Raw genomic sequence first — 14,905 nt, 5'->3', positions numbered from 1 at the left:
GCCTTGAGTTTGTAAACCTGTAAAAATGAGAATTTTATAAAACCTTTGTTGGAGAAGGAGAGAGGGAGTCATGTAGACACCTAGAGAGCTGGGTTGGGTGTGACTCAACCAGAAAAGGCTTGAGTTTCACAAACATACGTCCATTCTCTGTGCTTAATGAAAAGCCTGGACTGAAAGAAAGGGGAGCAGTATTTATGGTGTTTTTAATAATTTATCTTTGCTGCTGCCACCCTGAAAGCATGGCCAAAAATTCCTCTCCCTTCAGTTTAACATAGACTGAACTTTTACAGAGAGTTTCTCAAAATACACACACACATACATACAGATGAAAAAGTATAGATTTTTTACAAACAGTATAGAAATAGTGAGCTGAGTACAATTTTCTTATCCTAAGATAGCCATAATTTGCCCAATTGTCATTACTGCAGACCTGGGGTTCTTAAAGCTTTCACTTCCTCCTCTCAGTCTGAGGTGCAGCAAAGAGGGCCAGGGTTGCTGGGTCTGAGGGGAGTCTGGGACCCTTCCAGGGCCTTCCTGGGCATGGATCCCCATTTGCCTCTTGGACCAGCTTGGGATATCTGGCCCTCTCAAGGTTCTCCTAATTCCCAGCTCACTGACTCCAGGAGTCATCAATCATCTGGGCTTCAAGTCAGCTGGGTCTAATTTTTGAAATGTCCCTTCGGGTGGCCCTCTCCCTCTGCCCTGAAAGTTCTACCCTTTTCTCTATCCTATGTAGCTATCCAAAGAATACTTGTGAAGGTCCTGATAAGCCTGCTTATGCTCTTCCTTAGGCTGAATCTCTTGCTAGCTTTAAGTGTAGTGTCACGACTGGCCACTTGGCCTCTGGAGGCCATTGCCTTCTTTTTTAAAATATACTTTTAAAATGTTTTTATTTATTTTTGGTTGTGCTGGGTCTTTGTTGCACACGGGTTTTCTCTAGTTGCAGTGCACAGGTTTCTCATGCAGCAGCATGGGCTCTGGGGCACGTGGGCTTCAGTAGTTGCGGCAGGTGGGTTCCTGGGCTAGAGAGCACAGGCTCAATAGTTGTGATTCGTGGGCCTAGTTGCTCCATGGCATGTGCGATCTTCCCAGATCAGGGCTCGAACCTTTGTCTACTGCACTGGCAGGTGGATGTTTTTTTTTTTTTTTTTTTTTTTTTACCACTGAGCCTCCAGGGAAGCCCCTGGAGACCCCTGCCTTCTTAATTGAGAGTTCATCCCTTTTCCGTCATGCCGTCGCTGCTCTTTTCTTCCCGTGCCTTCCAGAGGTTCTCTCAGGAAGGTTCTTTTTTGAGCTTCTGAAATGCTCAGTTTTAATGATACTTGTTAAACCAAGAAGATTGACCTACTCATGTTCAATGACTACAAATCCTTTCTTAGTCAAGTTCTGAATAGGGACCACGTATTCCAAATAGTTTTCATTTTATCGCTTACAATCCTCCCAATCCCAATGGGCTTTTGCAGTATAAATCACTATAGTTTAACATCTAAAAAACACTTTAAACATCTGACAAGGTGCTTGCTAAGGCAGAGATAAAATGGCATATCCACTGAAAGGGTAGCTGAAAACACTAGCCTCTCCTACGTGCCCAGCTGATTATGTAGCAGGTGAGAAGCGAAGGTAGAATAAACAGTATTCTGGGGGGATCTCATGGTGACTGAGTCATATAATGTGGCAAAATTACTTGTATAATTGACATTTTTACAGTCTGGGAGAATTGTGTGGCACGATTAAAACTAGAGTTTTCTGGGACTTCCCTGGTGGTCCAGTGGTTAAGAAGCCATCTTTCAATGCAGGTGACCAGGGTTTGATCCCTGGTTGGGGAACTGAGATCCCACATGCCTCGGAGCAATTAAGCCCTTAAACAATTAAGCTCATGTGGTGCATCTAGAGAGCCTGCGTGCCACAACTAGAGAGTCTGCGTGCCACAAAAATGAAAGATCCCACACGATGCCATGAAGATCCTGAGTGCTGCCACTAAAACCTGATGCAGTCAAATAAATTACACACAAACAAAATACTAGAGTTTTCTTAAGGGTCCTATAAGTAAGGGGATGTCTCAATAGTGTGAATAATGTTTAATTTTCATGGAATATAAATGTCAACCTTGAGTTGGTTACTAGGGTGAAAGTACAATGAACTATAAATTGAAAGCCTTGACTAATGTTGATTCACTGGAAGTTGTATTCACAACTTCTCCCTTTCCATAGTACCTGTCAGTATTGAGATAGACCAGTAGTTCAGGCACTGACATTGTCAAAGTTAAAGGCACTCTCTATCTAGAGAAAAGAATGCCTTGTCATCATCAAAGGAAACATGGTAAACCTATTTTCTTCTTTCTTTGTAGATTTATGTGGACATTTGCTCTGCTGCCATTGTTCTTGCAGTTTCATCCATCACAATAGAAGCTAGTGAAAGGGTATAAAAAGCTCCTCGGTGTCTTTTGTCACAAAGATTTTTATTTGTGATTACTTTGCTCTGAAAAGGAAAAATCCTCCTTGCAAGATCTAAGGTACTAGCAAATCTTAAGCAGAGGGCAAGTTTCCTTGCAGGCAGAGGAAGGTCCTGTGGGGACAAGGTCCGAGGCTGCACGTCCACACAAGTACATGGAGTTAAAGCCGACACTTATTTCAGCATTTTTTTGCTGAGCCATAGGCTCTTTCTCTGACTGGGGCCTAAGACAGGCTTATACCAACCTAATTGCTTCGGCTTCAAACCTCCTTTTAAAACTGCAAATCTTCCAGATTTCAATACCTTTTAGCTTTCCACTAGGAGCGTTGTTTTTTTTTTTTTTTTGCTAACCTGTGAGAACACGTATCTCAGGGAAAACTGAGGCAAATGCCTGAGGTTTTTGCCATAGCAGGGTAATGGGATCACACACACCAGAATTGGACTATTTTATCTCCAGTTAAAAACTGGAGAAAAATAGTCTGTATTTTAAATCCTGTACCTTGGAGAAAAATGCAATTGCTGTTGAAGAGTATATCAATTATTAAGTGCGGAACCAATGCTATTTTGGTTGCATCTACAATGAGAAGATCATTTCCAGGAATATCATACGCTTCGCTTCAGTCAACCCCAGCCCCAATCTTTCCTCTGAGGCAGAAATAACAGCACTGAGCATAGAGAGGGGGGGAGGTTGGATTGCGGGGCAGGGAATAGATTGTTACAGGGACAGAAGGCTAAGAACAGCAGGTGTTTTGGAAAGCTGACTCCTAAACCAGTTATTAATAATTTTGGTTCATTAGTGTTGATAAATGTAGCTCTCCTCCTTGTAGAATGGATAGAACACAGCAGGGAACTTTCCATTCATTTTGAAAATGTCTTTGATTTTTCCTGTGAGTAGAATCCTCTCTCAGGCTGTATGAATATGCCCTGTGACGCGACAGGGGGTAGAGTGCGGGAATCCCTTGCTTTCTACTCGGCCCTCCACCTCCTTTCCCTCTAGGCTCAAGACCTGCTTTGCTGAGAAGCTTCACCTCCTGATCCTTAGCACCCAATCAGGCAGTTAGGTCTCTAGATGTCCATCTACCACCAGGACAGCAGCCTTTTAAATTTCTTTCCAAGTTTCCTATAGTCTGTGAGCCAAGACACACAGAACCGCCTAGATCCACATCCAATTCTTTCTGGACAGTTTATTTTTTTGGAAACAATTTTATTGAGATAGAATTCACAGTGAGCCCAATTAAAGTGTTTAATGCAATGGCAGACAGTTCTTCTTTGCTTGCAGACGTTGCTCTGCTTCCACATTCTTTCCTTCCTCTAAAGAGAAGTATGGGTGGATGGTGGCACCCAGATATGACTGGAGCTGATTCTAAGAACTTTTCTAACTAAAGCACCTGCTGGGTAAGGTATATAGGGACACCCAGTGACTCAAGGTTAGGGCTGGCTAAGTCAGCAGGGTTTCTGCAGGAATCTGGCATATGCTGTGGTCCAAGGGGAGAGCAGCGCCAAGATCTCTGCCAGGTTGCCAACCATTTAACAAAATTGAAGTGGTTTTTCAGAAAGAGCCTGGATTTCTCAAGTTGGTCAACTCCAGCCTCACTATATGCATATACAGATACTGCCAGTTCAGCGCTCAGAGAACACTTATTTTAATCAATAGTAATGGTCATTCATTCCTTCACTCAACAAATAGTTATTGAGCTCCAATAAGGAGACTGGCACTGTTGCAGGAGCTGGGGACACCACTGTCAACTAGACCCACAGTCCCTGCTCTCAAAAGGGGTGAGCAGAGTCTGGTAGAGTGACAGATGACAGACAGGAAACACGTGGATGAGCAAAGTGATTTTTTAAAAAAAGTAATAAGGGAGTGAAAAAATAGGTTGAGGGGATTTCCTGGCGGTCCAGTGGTTAGGATTTTATGCTTCCACTCTTGGGGCCCTGGGTTCAGTCCCTGATCAGGGAACTAAGATCTTGCAAGCCATGCGGGATCTGGCCAAAAATAAAATAAAAAAAGAATCTTAAACAATATATAGGTTGATATGCTAGAATGGTGGTCAGAGAAGGCTTCTCTGAGGAAATGACATTTGAACTGACACTGGATTGACAAGAAGGCACAGGCCACATAATTCGCTGGAGTAGGATGTCCAGGCTGAGGGAACAGGGACATGGCCCCAGACGTAACTGAGCAGAGGCGGAGGCAGGACACAGCAAAGATGGGCCCAGCGAAAAAGAAAGCACTTGGTAACAGACTATGTGCTGAGATTTCATTTCTTCGTTTAACCGCTTAAAAAAAACAATTGAAAACATAATACTCTCAGTGGGGGCTTCCCTGGTGGCACAGTGGATAAGAATCCACCTGCCAACGCAGAGGACATGGATTCGATCTCTGGTCTGGGAAGATTCCACATGCCTTGGAGCTACTGAGCCCCAGATCTAGAACCCAAGAGCTGCAACTACTGAAACCCGTGCAGAGCCTGTGCTCTGCAACAAGAAAAGCCAAGCAATGAGAAACCCTTGCACCCCAATAAGAGTAGCACCCGCTACTAGAGAAAGCTCGCGTGTAGCAACAGAGACCCAGCGAAACCAAAAAATTAGCAAATAAAAAAAAATCCTTTCACTGGGCTAAAAAAGAAAAAAGACAGTGGGTTTACAATAACCAATAACCAGTAGGTCTCATTTCTACCTAATTTTTTCCCAGTCTTTTAACCAAGAAACAACCGCTCATATTGTATTTTATGTATCCTTTCAGAAATATTATAATGTATATACAAATACATCCATATCTATATGTCTTTAATATAAAGAGGGAATAATTTAGTTGCCAGTTTAGGAGCTAGGCTTTTTTGTTTAGCAATGTGGCTTAGAATTGATTCTATCTGAGTCTATATGAATAACAGTATTAAGTTCATGCTGCTGCTGCTAAGTCGCTTCAGTCGTGTCCGACTCTGTGCGACCCCATAGATGGCAGCCCACCAGGCTCCCCCGTGCCTGGGATTCTCCAGGTGAGAACACTGGAGTGGGTTGCCATTTCCTTCTCCAATGCAGGAAAGTGAAAAATGAAAGTGAAGTCGCTCAGTCGTGTCCTACTGTTAGCGACCCCATGGACTGCAGCCTACCAGGCTCCTCCGTCCATGGGATTCTCCAGGCAAGAGTACTGGAGTGGGGTGCCATTGCTCATGAATATGCCACTTATTTAAATAACCAAGGACATTGAGGCTGTTTCTAAACTTTTGCTATTGTAAACAATGCAGGGATCCTTGCCTGTATGTCTTTGTGAAATATGTGACTATATATGTAGGTTACGGAGAAGGCAATGGCACCCCACTCCAGTACTCTTGCCTGGAAAATCCATGGACAGAGGAGCCTGGTAGACTGCAGTCCATGGGGTCGCTAACAGTCGGACACGACTGAGCGACTTCACTTTCACTTTTCTCTTTCATGCATTGGAGAAGGAAATGGCAACCCACTCCAGCATTCTTGCCTGGAGAATCCCAGGGACAGGGGAGCCTGGTGAGCTGCCGTCTATGGGGTCACACAGAGTTGGACATGACTGAAGTGACTTAGCATAGCATAGCATAGCATATGCAGGTTAAACTCCTAGTGTTAAAATTGCTGGATCACTAGGTGCGTGCATTTAAAATTTTAACAGATGTGGTCAAATGTACCAAGTTTTTTTTATACTCTGGAGAAACTGAAGGGATTCTTCATGACATATATTGTGAAAGAGTGCATTCAGGTCTAGTCTGAAGGAGTAACTGTCAACATTCACAAATAAGCTTAAATGAAGCTCAAGGTTTCAAAAAAATTTCTTAACTTTTTTTATTATGGAAAATTTCAAATAAATACAAAAAGGGAGACTAATAGACTGAGCCCTATCACCCAGCTTCAACAGTCAACTCATGGCCAATCTTATTTCATCTATGCTCCCAATCCGCTTGCCCCTGCCCTTGGTTATTATTTTGAAGCAAATAGCAGGCATTGTATCATCTCTCCCTTAAATATTTCAGGATATGAAAGTGACTTATTGAAGTCTAGTTATCTTGTAAAATGACCCACATTCAAGATTTGTCAGATAGCTCCCTCTGGTATCACCTAACTTGTTCTTCCCTTCCCAGGGGTGTCTGACGCTGGGTAGAGAGCCGAGTTGGTGATGAGCCAGCATGGGAGGCAAGACAGCCTGTAGAGACTTTGGGTTTCATTCCTGGGTCTGGTACTTACTAGGAGCTGTGGATCCTTGAGCTAGTCTAACTTCATGAAGCCTCATTTCCTTATCTGGAAAATGAGAGTAATAGTAAAAGTATTTTTGTGGAAAGCTGAGCTAGTGGTGGCAAGCAGAAAGAGCTCTTGGTCACAGTAAGACGTAAGAGACTTGAGGACTTCCCGGTGGTCCAGTGGTTAAGAATCCACCTTGCAATGCAGGGGACACAGGTTTGATTTTTGGCCTGGGAGCTAAGACCCCACATGCTGCAGGACAACTAAGCCCAAGCGTCACAACTACTGAGCCTACGTGCCAAAACTAGAGACCGTACGCAGTAACAAACAGCCCGTGGGCCACAGTGAAGAGCCAGAGCAGCCGAAAAAAAGAAAAAGAAGCAAGAGACCTGGAGTGATGGTGGGCAGAAGGGCCATCACATCCTAAAGTAACGTAGCAACAGAATGGGTGTGAGGGTTCAGTTTAGTTCGCTTCAGGTGCTCAGTCATGTCTGACTCTTTGTGACTCCATGGACTGTAGCCTACTGGGCTCTTCCATCCATGGAATTTTCTAGGTAAGAGTCCTGGAGTGGTTCGCCATTTCCTTCTCCAGGGGATCTTCCCGACCCAGGGATCAAACCCGGGTCTCCAGCATTGCAGGCAGACGCTTCACCATCTGAGCCACAATAGGCCACCCCAAAATGTGTCACTTTGGCATAAAGATTATTTTGAGTACTTAAAAATTCAGGTACAAAAAGGGTGCTCTGACCCTCCCCCTTTTCTTTCTAAAAGCAGGAGATAAAACTGCCATTTGAAAGATTGTCTTCCATATACCAGGAGGAAAGTACCATTCTTATCATCAAGGACAGAAGCTGAAGCTGAGAGAATTCTGTATAAATGTACTTTGTTAAGATAATTCTTATCTTCCTTTAGCCTTGCCATATATTTTAGTTACTTTTCTATCATTGCCTCTCTGTTCAACCTCATATAAAAGCATTTAGGTTCTGCCACCTCTGTGGGTCTTCATTTCCTTCTGGTGTTGATGTAAAATTTATAATAAGTAAATTTGCATGGTTTTCTCCTGTTAATCTGTCTTTATGTCAATCTAATTCTCAAGCTCAGTCAAAAACCCTGAGAGGGTAGAGGTAAAATTTTGCCTCCCACAAATGATTACACAGTGACTTTCTCAAGGCTGGACATTTAAAGAAGATAGTGTTCCTTTTGCTTGCATGAGAGCACAAAGTGTCATGGAGCAGAGAAAAAGGCAAGGACTTTGGCGTGGGACGGGGGTGAAACATCCCTTGGTAGTTTTTCATCTTTAAGAACAGGGTCTGTGTGGTGGGACAGTTCTGAGGGCAGTTTATTGAAAGCTGTGGCTGTCCCTTCTACAAGGGTAACTGTGCATAGTGGATGAAATCATAAGTGTCTTCCCCTTACATAAAATGAGAGACACTGGAAGGTTATGTGAAAGTTGCTCAGTCTTGACTCTTTGCAACCCCATGGAATTCTCCAGGCCAGAATACTGGAGTGGGTAGCCTTTCCCTCCTCCAGGGGATGTTCCCAACCCAGGGATAGAACCGGGGTCTCCTGCATTGCAGGAGGATTCTTTACCAGCTGAGCTACTGGGGAAGCCTGTGGAAGGTTATGTTTCCATTAAAAGAGCTGACTGTTTAAAGGATCCACTGTAGATGCTGAGAAATAAAATGGTGTAAACACAACCCCCTGAAAATAGAAATGAATGGCAGAGCCAGGGCTCTTTTTTTTTTTTTTTTTTTGAGTCAGGGCTTTTTAAGGCACAGTTGCTTAAGTAAGCTGCAAGGACCAGTGGTGCCCACAGGACATTTATAAAGCTTTGGGCAGGGTGTTGGGAGCCCTTTCTGTGTGACTTCCCCCAAAACTCGTATTACTTTCACTTTCCAGATGAGGAAATGAAGCTTCAAGAGGTGAGACCTGCTCAAGGACTCTGAACACAGCCAGTTGTGCAGTGCAAGGAGGAATTCATGTTCAGTCTAGACTCAGCAGTGGGTCACAACTTTTCACTGAAATGTTGATTGGGTTACTTTTTGTGATTGGTCACATTTTTAGATGAATCAATTCACTTGTCTGATCTGTGGAAGTGTGAAAGTGTTAACTGTTCAGCCATGTCCGACTCCTTGCAATTCCATGGACTGTAGCCCGCCAGGTTCCTCTGTCCATGGAATTTTCCAGGCAAGAATACTGGACTGGGTTGCCATTTCCTTATCCAGGGAATCTTCCCAATCCAGGAATTGAACCCAGGTCTCCTGCACTTCAAGCAGATTCCTTACTCTCTGACCCACTAGGGAAGCCCCTATCTGATTTGTATTTAATTATAATCCAGGAATGAAAATGAGCATGACCTGCTTGGGCTGGTAGAGGCATACACAAAGTGAGATTTTTTTTTTTTTCCCAGTGTCATGCACAGAGGCATATACCACTCTTGCATCATTTCATTTCATACCACCCCTTTGACGGAGCCATGTTATTGCCATTGTAAGAATGAGAAAATGGAGCCTTAAAGTCAGGGAATTTGTTCCAGGTCACTTAGCAAAAAAGTTGTGCAGCCAGGATATGAATCTAGAGATGGTCCTAAGAACCAGTGTGGACTTTATTTCCAGGCCAGTTTGTAATTGTAGAGATCCTTAGCCACTTTTGATTCTTGAACTGGGGAATGACTTAATGAAAATGAAGAAAAGGAAGAGCTGTTCAGTGGCATGATACAGGATTCACAGATGGAGGGAAGAACTGGAGTGCAGAGATCAGACAGGAAGTTGTGGCAGCCATGCAGGCCCTGGAGACCGAGGGTTTAGGGTTTGGAACTAGAAAACCTGGCTCCAGCCGTGTCTCCACCGGGATGCTGCTGGTGGGGAACCTTGGGCAAATTATAGCCACATCTCTGAAGCCTTGTTCCTCCTCCCCAAAAAAGGGGCTTATAAATTGACACAAGAAAATCTCTTTCAAACTTTAAAATTCTGCCTGATACCTGATGCAGTCTAAAGATTTACATATGAAGACCCTAAATATCATCTAGAATCCAGAGAAGAATATAAATGCAATAATTCTCAACAACAATGACGATATCAATTCTTAACATATTTTTTCAAGTACAGAGGAATAAAGTTGTTTTTAAGAATGCTTTTTAAACTAGATTATATTGAGACAAGCCAATCATTTCTGCATCTTGTTGTTTTCTTTGTTTAAGAAAATGACTTGGGTTATTGTTGCTGCAGTAGCAGTTGACGATATTAAAATCAAATAAGAATATTACTCTTGAAACAAATGAAGTGATTTAAACCTATCTGTCTAAGATATTTCATAAAAATATACCTAGGAGACACAAATTATACTGTCATCAAATTAATTGGTTTTCTAAGCTCAAATGTAATTTAAAATATGATATTTCCTCGACTGGTCCTATCAACAGACTTTAAAGGGATTTTAGAGAACATAGGAAATAAATATAGTAATGTTGAAGCAAATAATCAACAAAATAGTTGTTCTGTGTTCTGCTGCCTGTACAGCTTCTAAAAAGTATTTTTAAAGACTCCCTCAGGAATCGGCTCTTGCTGGTGTGAAGCCAGGCTCTTCACTCCACTAGCAGCAGCAAACTTTTCTTCATCCTCATATTCTAGAACAAATCCATTTCCAAGCTGTACTGAGTCCTTAGTCTCAGTGTTTCTCAGAAATGAACCCTTCCGTATCTACAGAGATACAGGGGTGGGGTTCCCATTTCTTGGCTGCAGAAGTGCCTCCTCCTTAGGATAACCTAAGGGGCAAATGACTCTTCCTGAGATCAAGTCAGTTCTGTTCTTAAAACCTTCAGGGATCCCATTAGCTTCCTGGATGAAAGCTGACTTCTGTAGTGGAGATCCCCATGCTTTCAGCCAAGCAATGCGTTAGCTTTCTTTCAGGCTTTAATCCTCCACACCTGTGATTTTGCTATTAGACATGCTCTGCTCTTTCTCTCTACCAGTTCATGGCCATCACTTCTTTTGATTCTGTCTTGAAACATTTCCTTCAGGATGTTTTTCTAGTTTAGTAGCAGCTTAACAAGTAAACAACTCCCATTTTTGAGTTTTTAGTCACATTAAATGCTTTTAAGATAAATTACCAAGTCTAGATATAAAAAATTTAGAGATTTTCATTCTTTAAGAAATCACCCAACAAGGAACTATATTCAATATCTTGAAAATACTTTTAATGGAAAAAATCGTAAAATTTATATATACAATGTCTCTATATATTTATCTCTATATATCTGAATCACTTCGCTGTACGCCTGGAACATTGAAAATCAACTATGCTTCAATTAAAAAAAAAAAAAAAAGGGCACAAAAAAACCAGCCAGAGTGATTTTACTTTGTGAGCACTCCAATTTTTAGGTCTCTGCGTTTTCGCTAAGAATCCACACTAGAATCAGAGAGCAAAATGACTCTTTCTGGTGACCTCTAGTGGGCACTAGATAACTCTACACAATTATGAAAAGTGAAGGGCAAAGTAAAACCCTTCCCAGCTAGGTGTACTCCGAAGTCAGATCACCACATCCCACCTCATCCCACCACACTCTTAATTTTTCTTCCAGTATGTTTTGCATTTAACAGTTTGCCTTACAACTCACCTGTTTCGCCTCTGGCGGGTACTGCGCGAGCAGGGCTGCCTGTGCCGGATGTCGTGTGAATTGCTTGAAGCAGTTTAAAATAATCCCTGCCCAGTGGAGCCCACTCCCAGGGCATCGAACAGTGCCCAGGGAAGTACCCTCCGCAGAGCCTGAAAGGGCTCTTCAAGCTCGAGGGCCGGTGCTGCAGCCGGCTCGGAGGTGCACAGGAGAAATTAAGACATTATGAAAAGGAGAATGCAGACGAAGGTCGGGCAAAATTCTGTTCTTGTCAGTGGCAAGACAATTCTCCCCAGACATTCATCCCACTCTACAGGGAGCGTCACGAGGGGGTCCAGGGGCGCTAGGCTTAGGCGCTCTCTTAGGACAGGCAACCCAGAAAGCGGGGGCTGGAGCCGCTCCTCCGAGAGAGGCGGCACCGAAGCTGGGTGCTGGGATGTGTGGCCGCCTTCGGAGCACGCGGTACGTGGGTCTCCGCGCCGGGAGAGGAAGGAACAAAGTCGGCAAGAAAAGAATTGCTGGGGTGCCTTCTCTTGAGAAATCCTGTGGGGCGGTCTCAGAAACCTAGCTGGGCTCCGGAGAGTTTCTGGAAAAAGCTCTCCCAGAGCCGTCTGTCCCCGCCCCTCAAATCCTGCACCCCAGTCCTCACTCCTCCTTACCCTCCTGCAGCCTCCTTTGGGGGGGGCGTTAAAAGGGCCCTTGGGGACTCCCCAAGTCATCCCGATGTTCCGGGGAGGGACGCGGTCACTGAGACCCCCAGGCTCGGGGCTTTTCTACCCCTTCCACTCGGGGCTCCAAGCTCGGCGCATCCCTGCTCTGCGGACCCCTCCCGGCCACTGCAGGGGAGAGCGGAGGGGGAGGACAGCGTCACGAGGCGGGGAGCCCGAGGTCCAGGGCGGGGCGCCGGGGAATCCCAGCCTGAGCGAGGTGCGGGCTCGGGTGGGAAGAGTAGGGCGGCGCGCGGAGGGAGGTGAGCGGAGCGGAGCCAGGAGGCAAGGAGGGGTAACCGCGAGGAGGCCCCGCCCCCGCCTCGCGGGGCCGGCTCTCTGCCGCCTCCGAACCCGCTCACTTTGCCTCTTGCTTCTGGACGGCGGTGGGGCGCTTGCCGGAGCCGCGGCCAGAGGGAGCGCCAGGGACCCGGAGCCATCCAGCGCCCTCGCTTCCTCTCGGCGCGCACGCCCCCGGGGAGGGGGGGAACAGCGCCGCCGCCTTGAAAGGGCACCCCGGCCTCGGAGGGAGCATCCCCCAGGCGCGAGGGGCGGCGGCGCTGGCAGCCTCTTTCTCGGCCAGTGGGGCGCAGCGCTGGCGCCTGAGGGGGACTCCCCGGCCACCTGCAGGGACCGCCGTGCGGAGGGAGCGTCGCTAGCAGCCGCGCTGGGCTGCCGAGAAGGCTAGAGCCAGGGGCCCCCGGGTCAGCGAAGGGCAGCAGCGCAGCCCGGAGGGAGAGCCTGCCGGACAGCCCGCGGGCCCCGACGGCGCGCTCCCCCGTCCGCCAACCGCAGGCAGGCCCCGCGCGGCGGCCGGAAGGGGCGGCGGCGGCGCCCTCGGGCTTCGGGGGCTTCGGGGCAGCCAGCCATGACCTTCGGGCGCAGCGGGGCGGCCTCGGTGGTGCTGAACGTGGGCGGCGCCCGGTACTCGCTGTCCCGGGAGCTGCTGAAGGACTTCCCGCTGCGGCGCGTGAGCCGGCTGCACGGCTGCCGCTCGGAGCGCGACGTGCTGGAGGTGTGCGACGACTATGACCACGAGCGCAACGAGTACTTCTTCGACCGGCACTCGGAGGCCTTCGGCTTCATCCTTCTCTACGTCCGCGGCCACGGCAAGCTGCGCTTCGCGCCGCGGATGTGCGAACTCTCCTTCTACAATGAGATGATCTATTGGGGCCTGGAGGGCGCGCACCTAGAGTACTGCTGCCAGCGCCGCCTCGACGACCGCATGTCCGATACCTACACCTTCTACACCGCCGAAGAGCCGGGCGCGCTGGGCCGGGACGAGGCGCGACCGGGCGGTGCCGAGGCCGCCCCTTCCCGGCGCTGGCTGGAGCGCATGCGGCGGACCTTCGAGGAGCCCACGTCGTCGCTGGCCGCGCAGATCCTGGCCAGCGTGTCGGTGGTGTTCGTGATCGTGTCCATGGTGGTGCTGTGCGCCAGCACACTGCCCGACTGGCGCGCCGCGGCGGCCGACAACCGCAGCCTGGATGACCGGAGCAGGTACTCCGCCGGCCCTGGGAGGGAGCCCTCCGGGTAGGATGCACTGCTTCTCTGCCCGTTGCGTCCGTCCTGTCGCGTCTGTCCGTCCCGTCCGTCGGTCCAGTCTCCGTCTTGTTTGCCTCTGGGAGGCCGAGCTCAGTTGGGTTCTGGGCCCAGCGAGGCCCCAGGCGCGGTCAGCCGCGGGGTTGGGTTGGCCCTCACTACCGCCCGCCCCTTCCCCCAGCTCTAGCCGGCTCTGGTCTGTACACTAGACGCCTCTCTTGAGGGCGAATCGCCAGCCTTGGGGAGGGGCAGATAGAGATGACAAGCCTCTCTCGTCTTTGTAGTTTACTTTCGAGCAAATAGGAACCGGTTAATTAGATTTCTCTGAACTTCTGTTGTTAGTATTCAAGAATTTAACCTTGGGCTAAGAGCAGTTCGAATTATTTGCTAATTTTTGATGGTGTTTGAAAAAAGGAAGCCTTGTTATCATGGAGTGTGGTCGGCTGTACACCGCCCACGCGTACACGCTGCATAAAATATTGTAATGGAATTGTGATAAAGAAGATTAATATAGCGATAGATTCTAAATAATGGATGTCTGTGCCCTTTTCTCTCTTCTTTTCCTATCAAATACGGAGTTAGTAAGGCACCTGTCCACCATTTGCTGCCAATATGACTTCTAGAAGATCTTCAGGCTGGGGAGGGGAAAAAAAAAAGGAAACTGCCCTAACTTCAGAAACAGTATTACAGTATTTAGTGGTTTTTCTTTTCACTTACTAGGATGAAAGAAAAATATTTTGATCTTTTCCTTCGATGGTGCTTACTTTTCAGTAGTGATAACATATTTCTGTTTTTAGTACTGGAGAGTTTATTTTGCATGTTTGGTGGGAGGAATAAACAGGAAAGTTGGACTTTCAAGGGAGAGAGCCTCTTTGGGCACAAACACATCATTGTATTATGTGTTTTACCTTAGATTCTAATTTAAAATCCCCCTTCCATTCATTTAAAAAATTCAGTTGCTTGCCTGATAGTCTTTTCCTCATAGACATGTGCATGGTTCCAGTGGTACTATGTGCCTGATACTGGAGTGTGTTACTTCCACATAATACTCTTCCTTTGGAGAGTAAAGATTTTTATTTAATTCTCAGACACAAAACTCTCTGGGACGATGGAGACCATTACTGATAAGCTGCCTTGGCAAAAAATCCAAGATACATACTTTGAAAGGAGATTCATTAGGAAACGCATTTTGTTTATTAGGTTCTGAGTTTTTTGATTTACAGGAAAGAATTATTTATTTGGTACTGCATCAGTACAATGAAATTAATTTATGTATCTAAATACATCAAAAACCCTTGATTCTTTTAGAGGGCCATAGGAAAATGAGCCATAAATGATTGGCCTTGAAATTATTCACTAGTAATTGTAGAATTCTAAGGTTAGTGAA

General features: G+C 46.4%; 2 protein-coding genes across 8 annotated transcripts in view; one reads left to right on the top strand and one right to left on the bottom strand.

Moving 5' to 3' along the window:
- The window catches only part of MTA3 (metastasis associated 1 family member 3), a 213,727-nt gene extending 201,491 nt beyond the window's left edge, over positions 1 to 12,236 (bottom strand). For all 6 annotated transcript variants that reach the window (XR_011569226.1, XM_070798561.1, XM_070798556.1 and 3 more), the window contains exon 1: positions 11,273 to 12,236. Coding sequence is in view for 5 of the 6 variants with exons in the window: in XM_070798561.1 (XP_070654662.1) it covers positions 11,273 to 11,387 (115 nt within the window). In the remaining variant the exon portion in view is untranslated. The remainder of the gene's footprint in view (positions 1 to 11,272) is intronic.
- Positions 12,237 to 12,352: 116 nt separating this feature from the next.
- Positions 12,353 to 14,905, top strand: part of KCNG3 (potassium voltage-gated channel modifier subfamily G member 3) — a 67,399-nt gene continuing 64,846 nt past the window's right edge. Inside the window, exon 1 of one of the 2 annotated variants that reach the window (XM_019970062.2) lies at positions 12,353 to 13,509. In XM_019970062.2, coding sequence (XP_019825621.2) covers positions 12,845 to 13,509 — 665 coding nt within the window. In that variant the 5' untranslated portion in view covers positions 12,353 to 12,844. The remainder of the gene's footprint in view (positions 13,510 to 14,905) is intronic. The other variant, XM_070798564.1, reaches the window with a different exon arrangement.

Source organism: Bos indicus, chromosome 11, assembly GCF_029378745.1.
Source record: "Bos indicus isolate NIAB-ARS_2022 breed Sahiwal x Tharparkar chromosome 11, NIAB-ARS_B.indTharparkar_mat_pri_1.0, whole genome shotgun sequence".
Classification (NCBI taxonomy): Eukaryota; Metazoa; Chordata; class Mammalia; order Artiodactyla; family Bovidae; genus Bos; species Bos indicus.
Note: the sequence above shows the minus strand (reverse complement) of the source record. Positions and strands in the feature narration are given on the sequence as shown.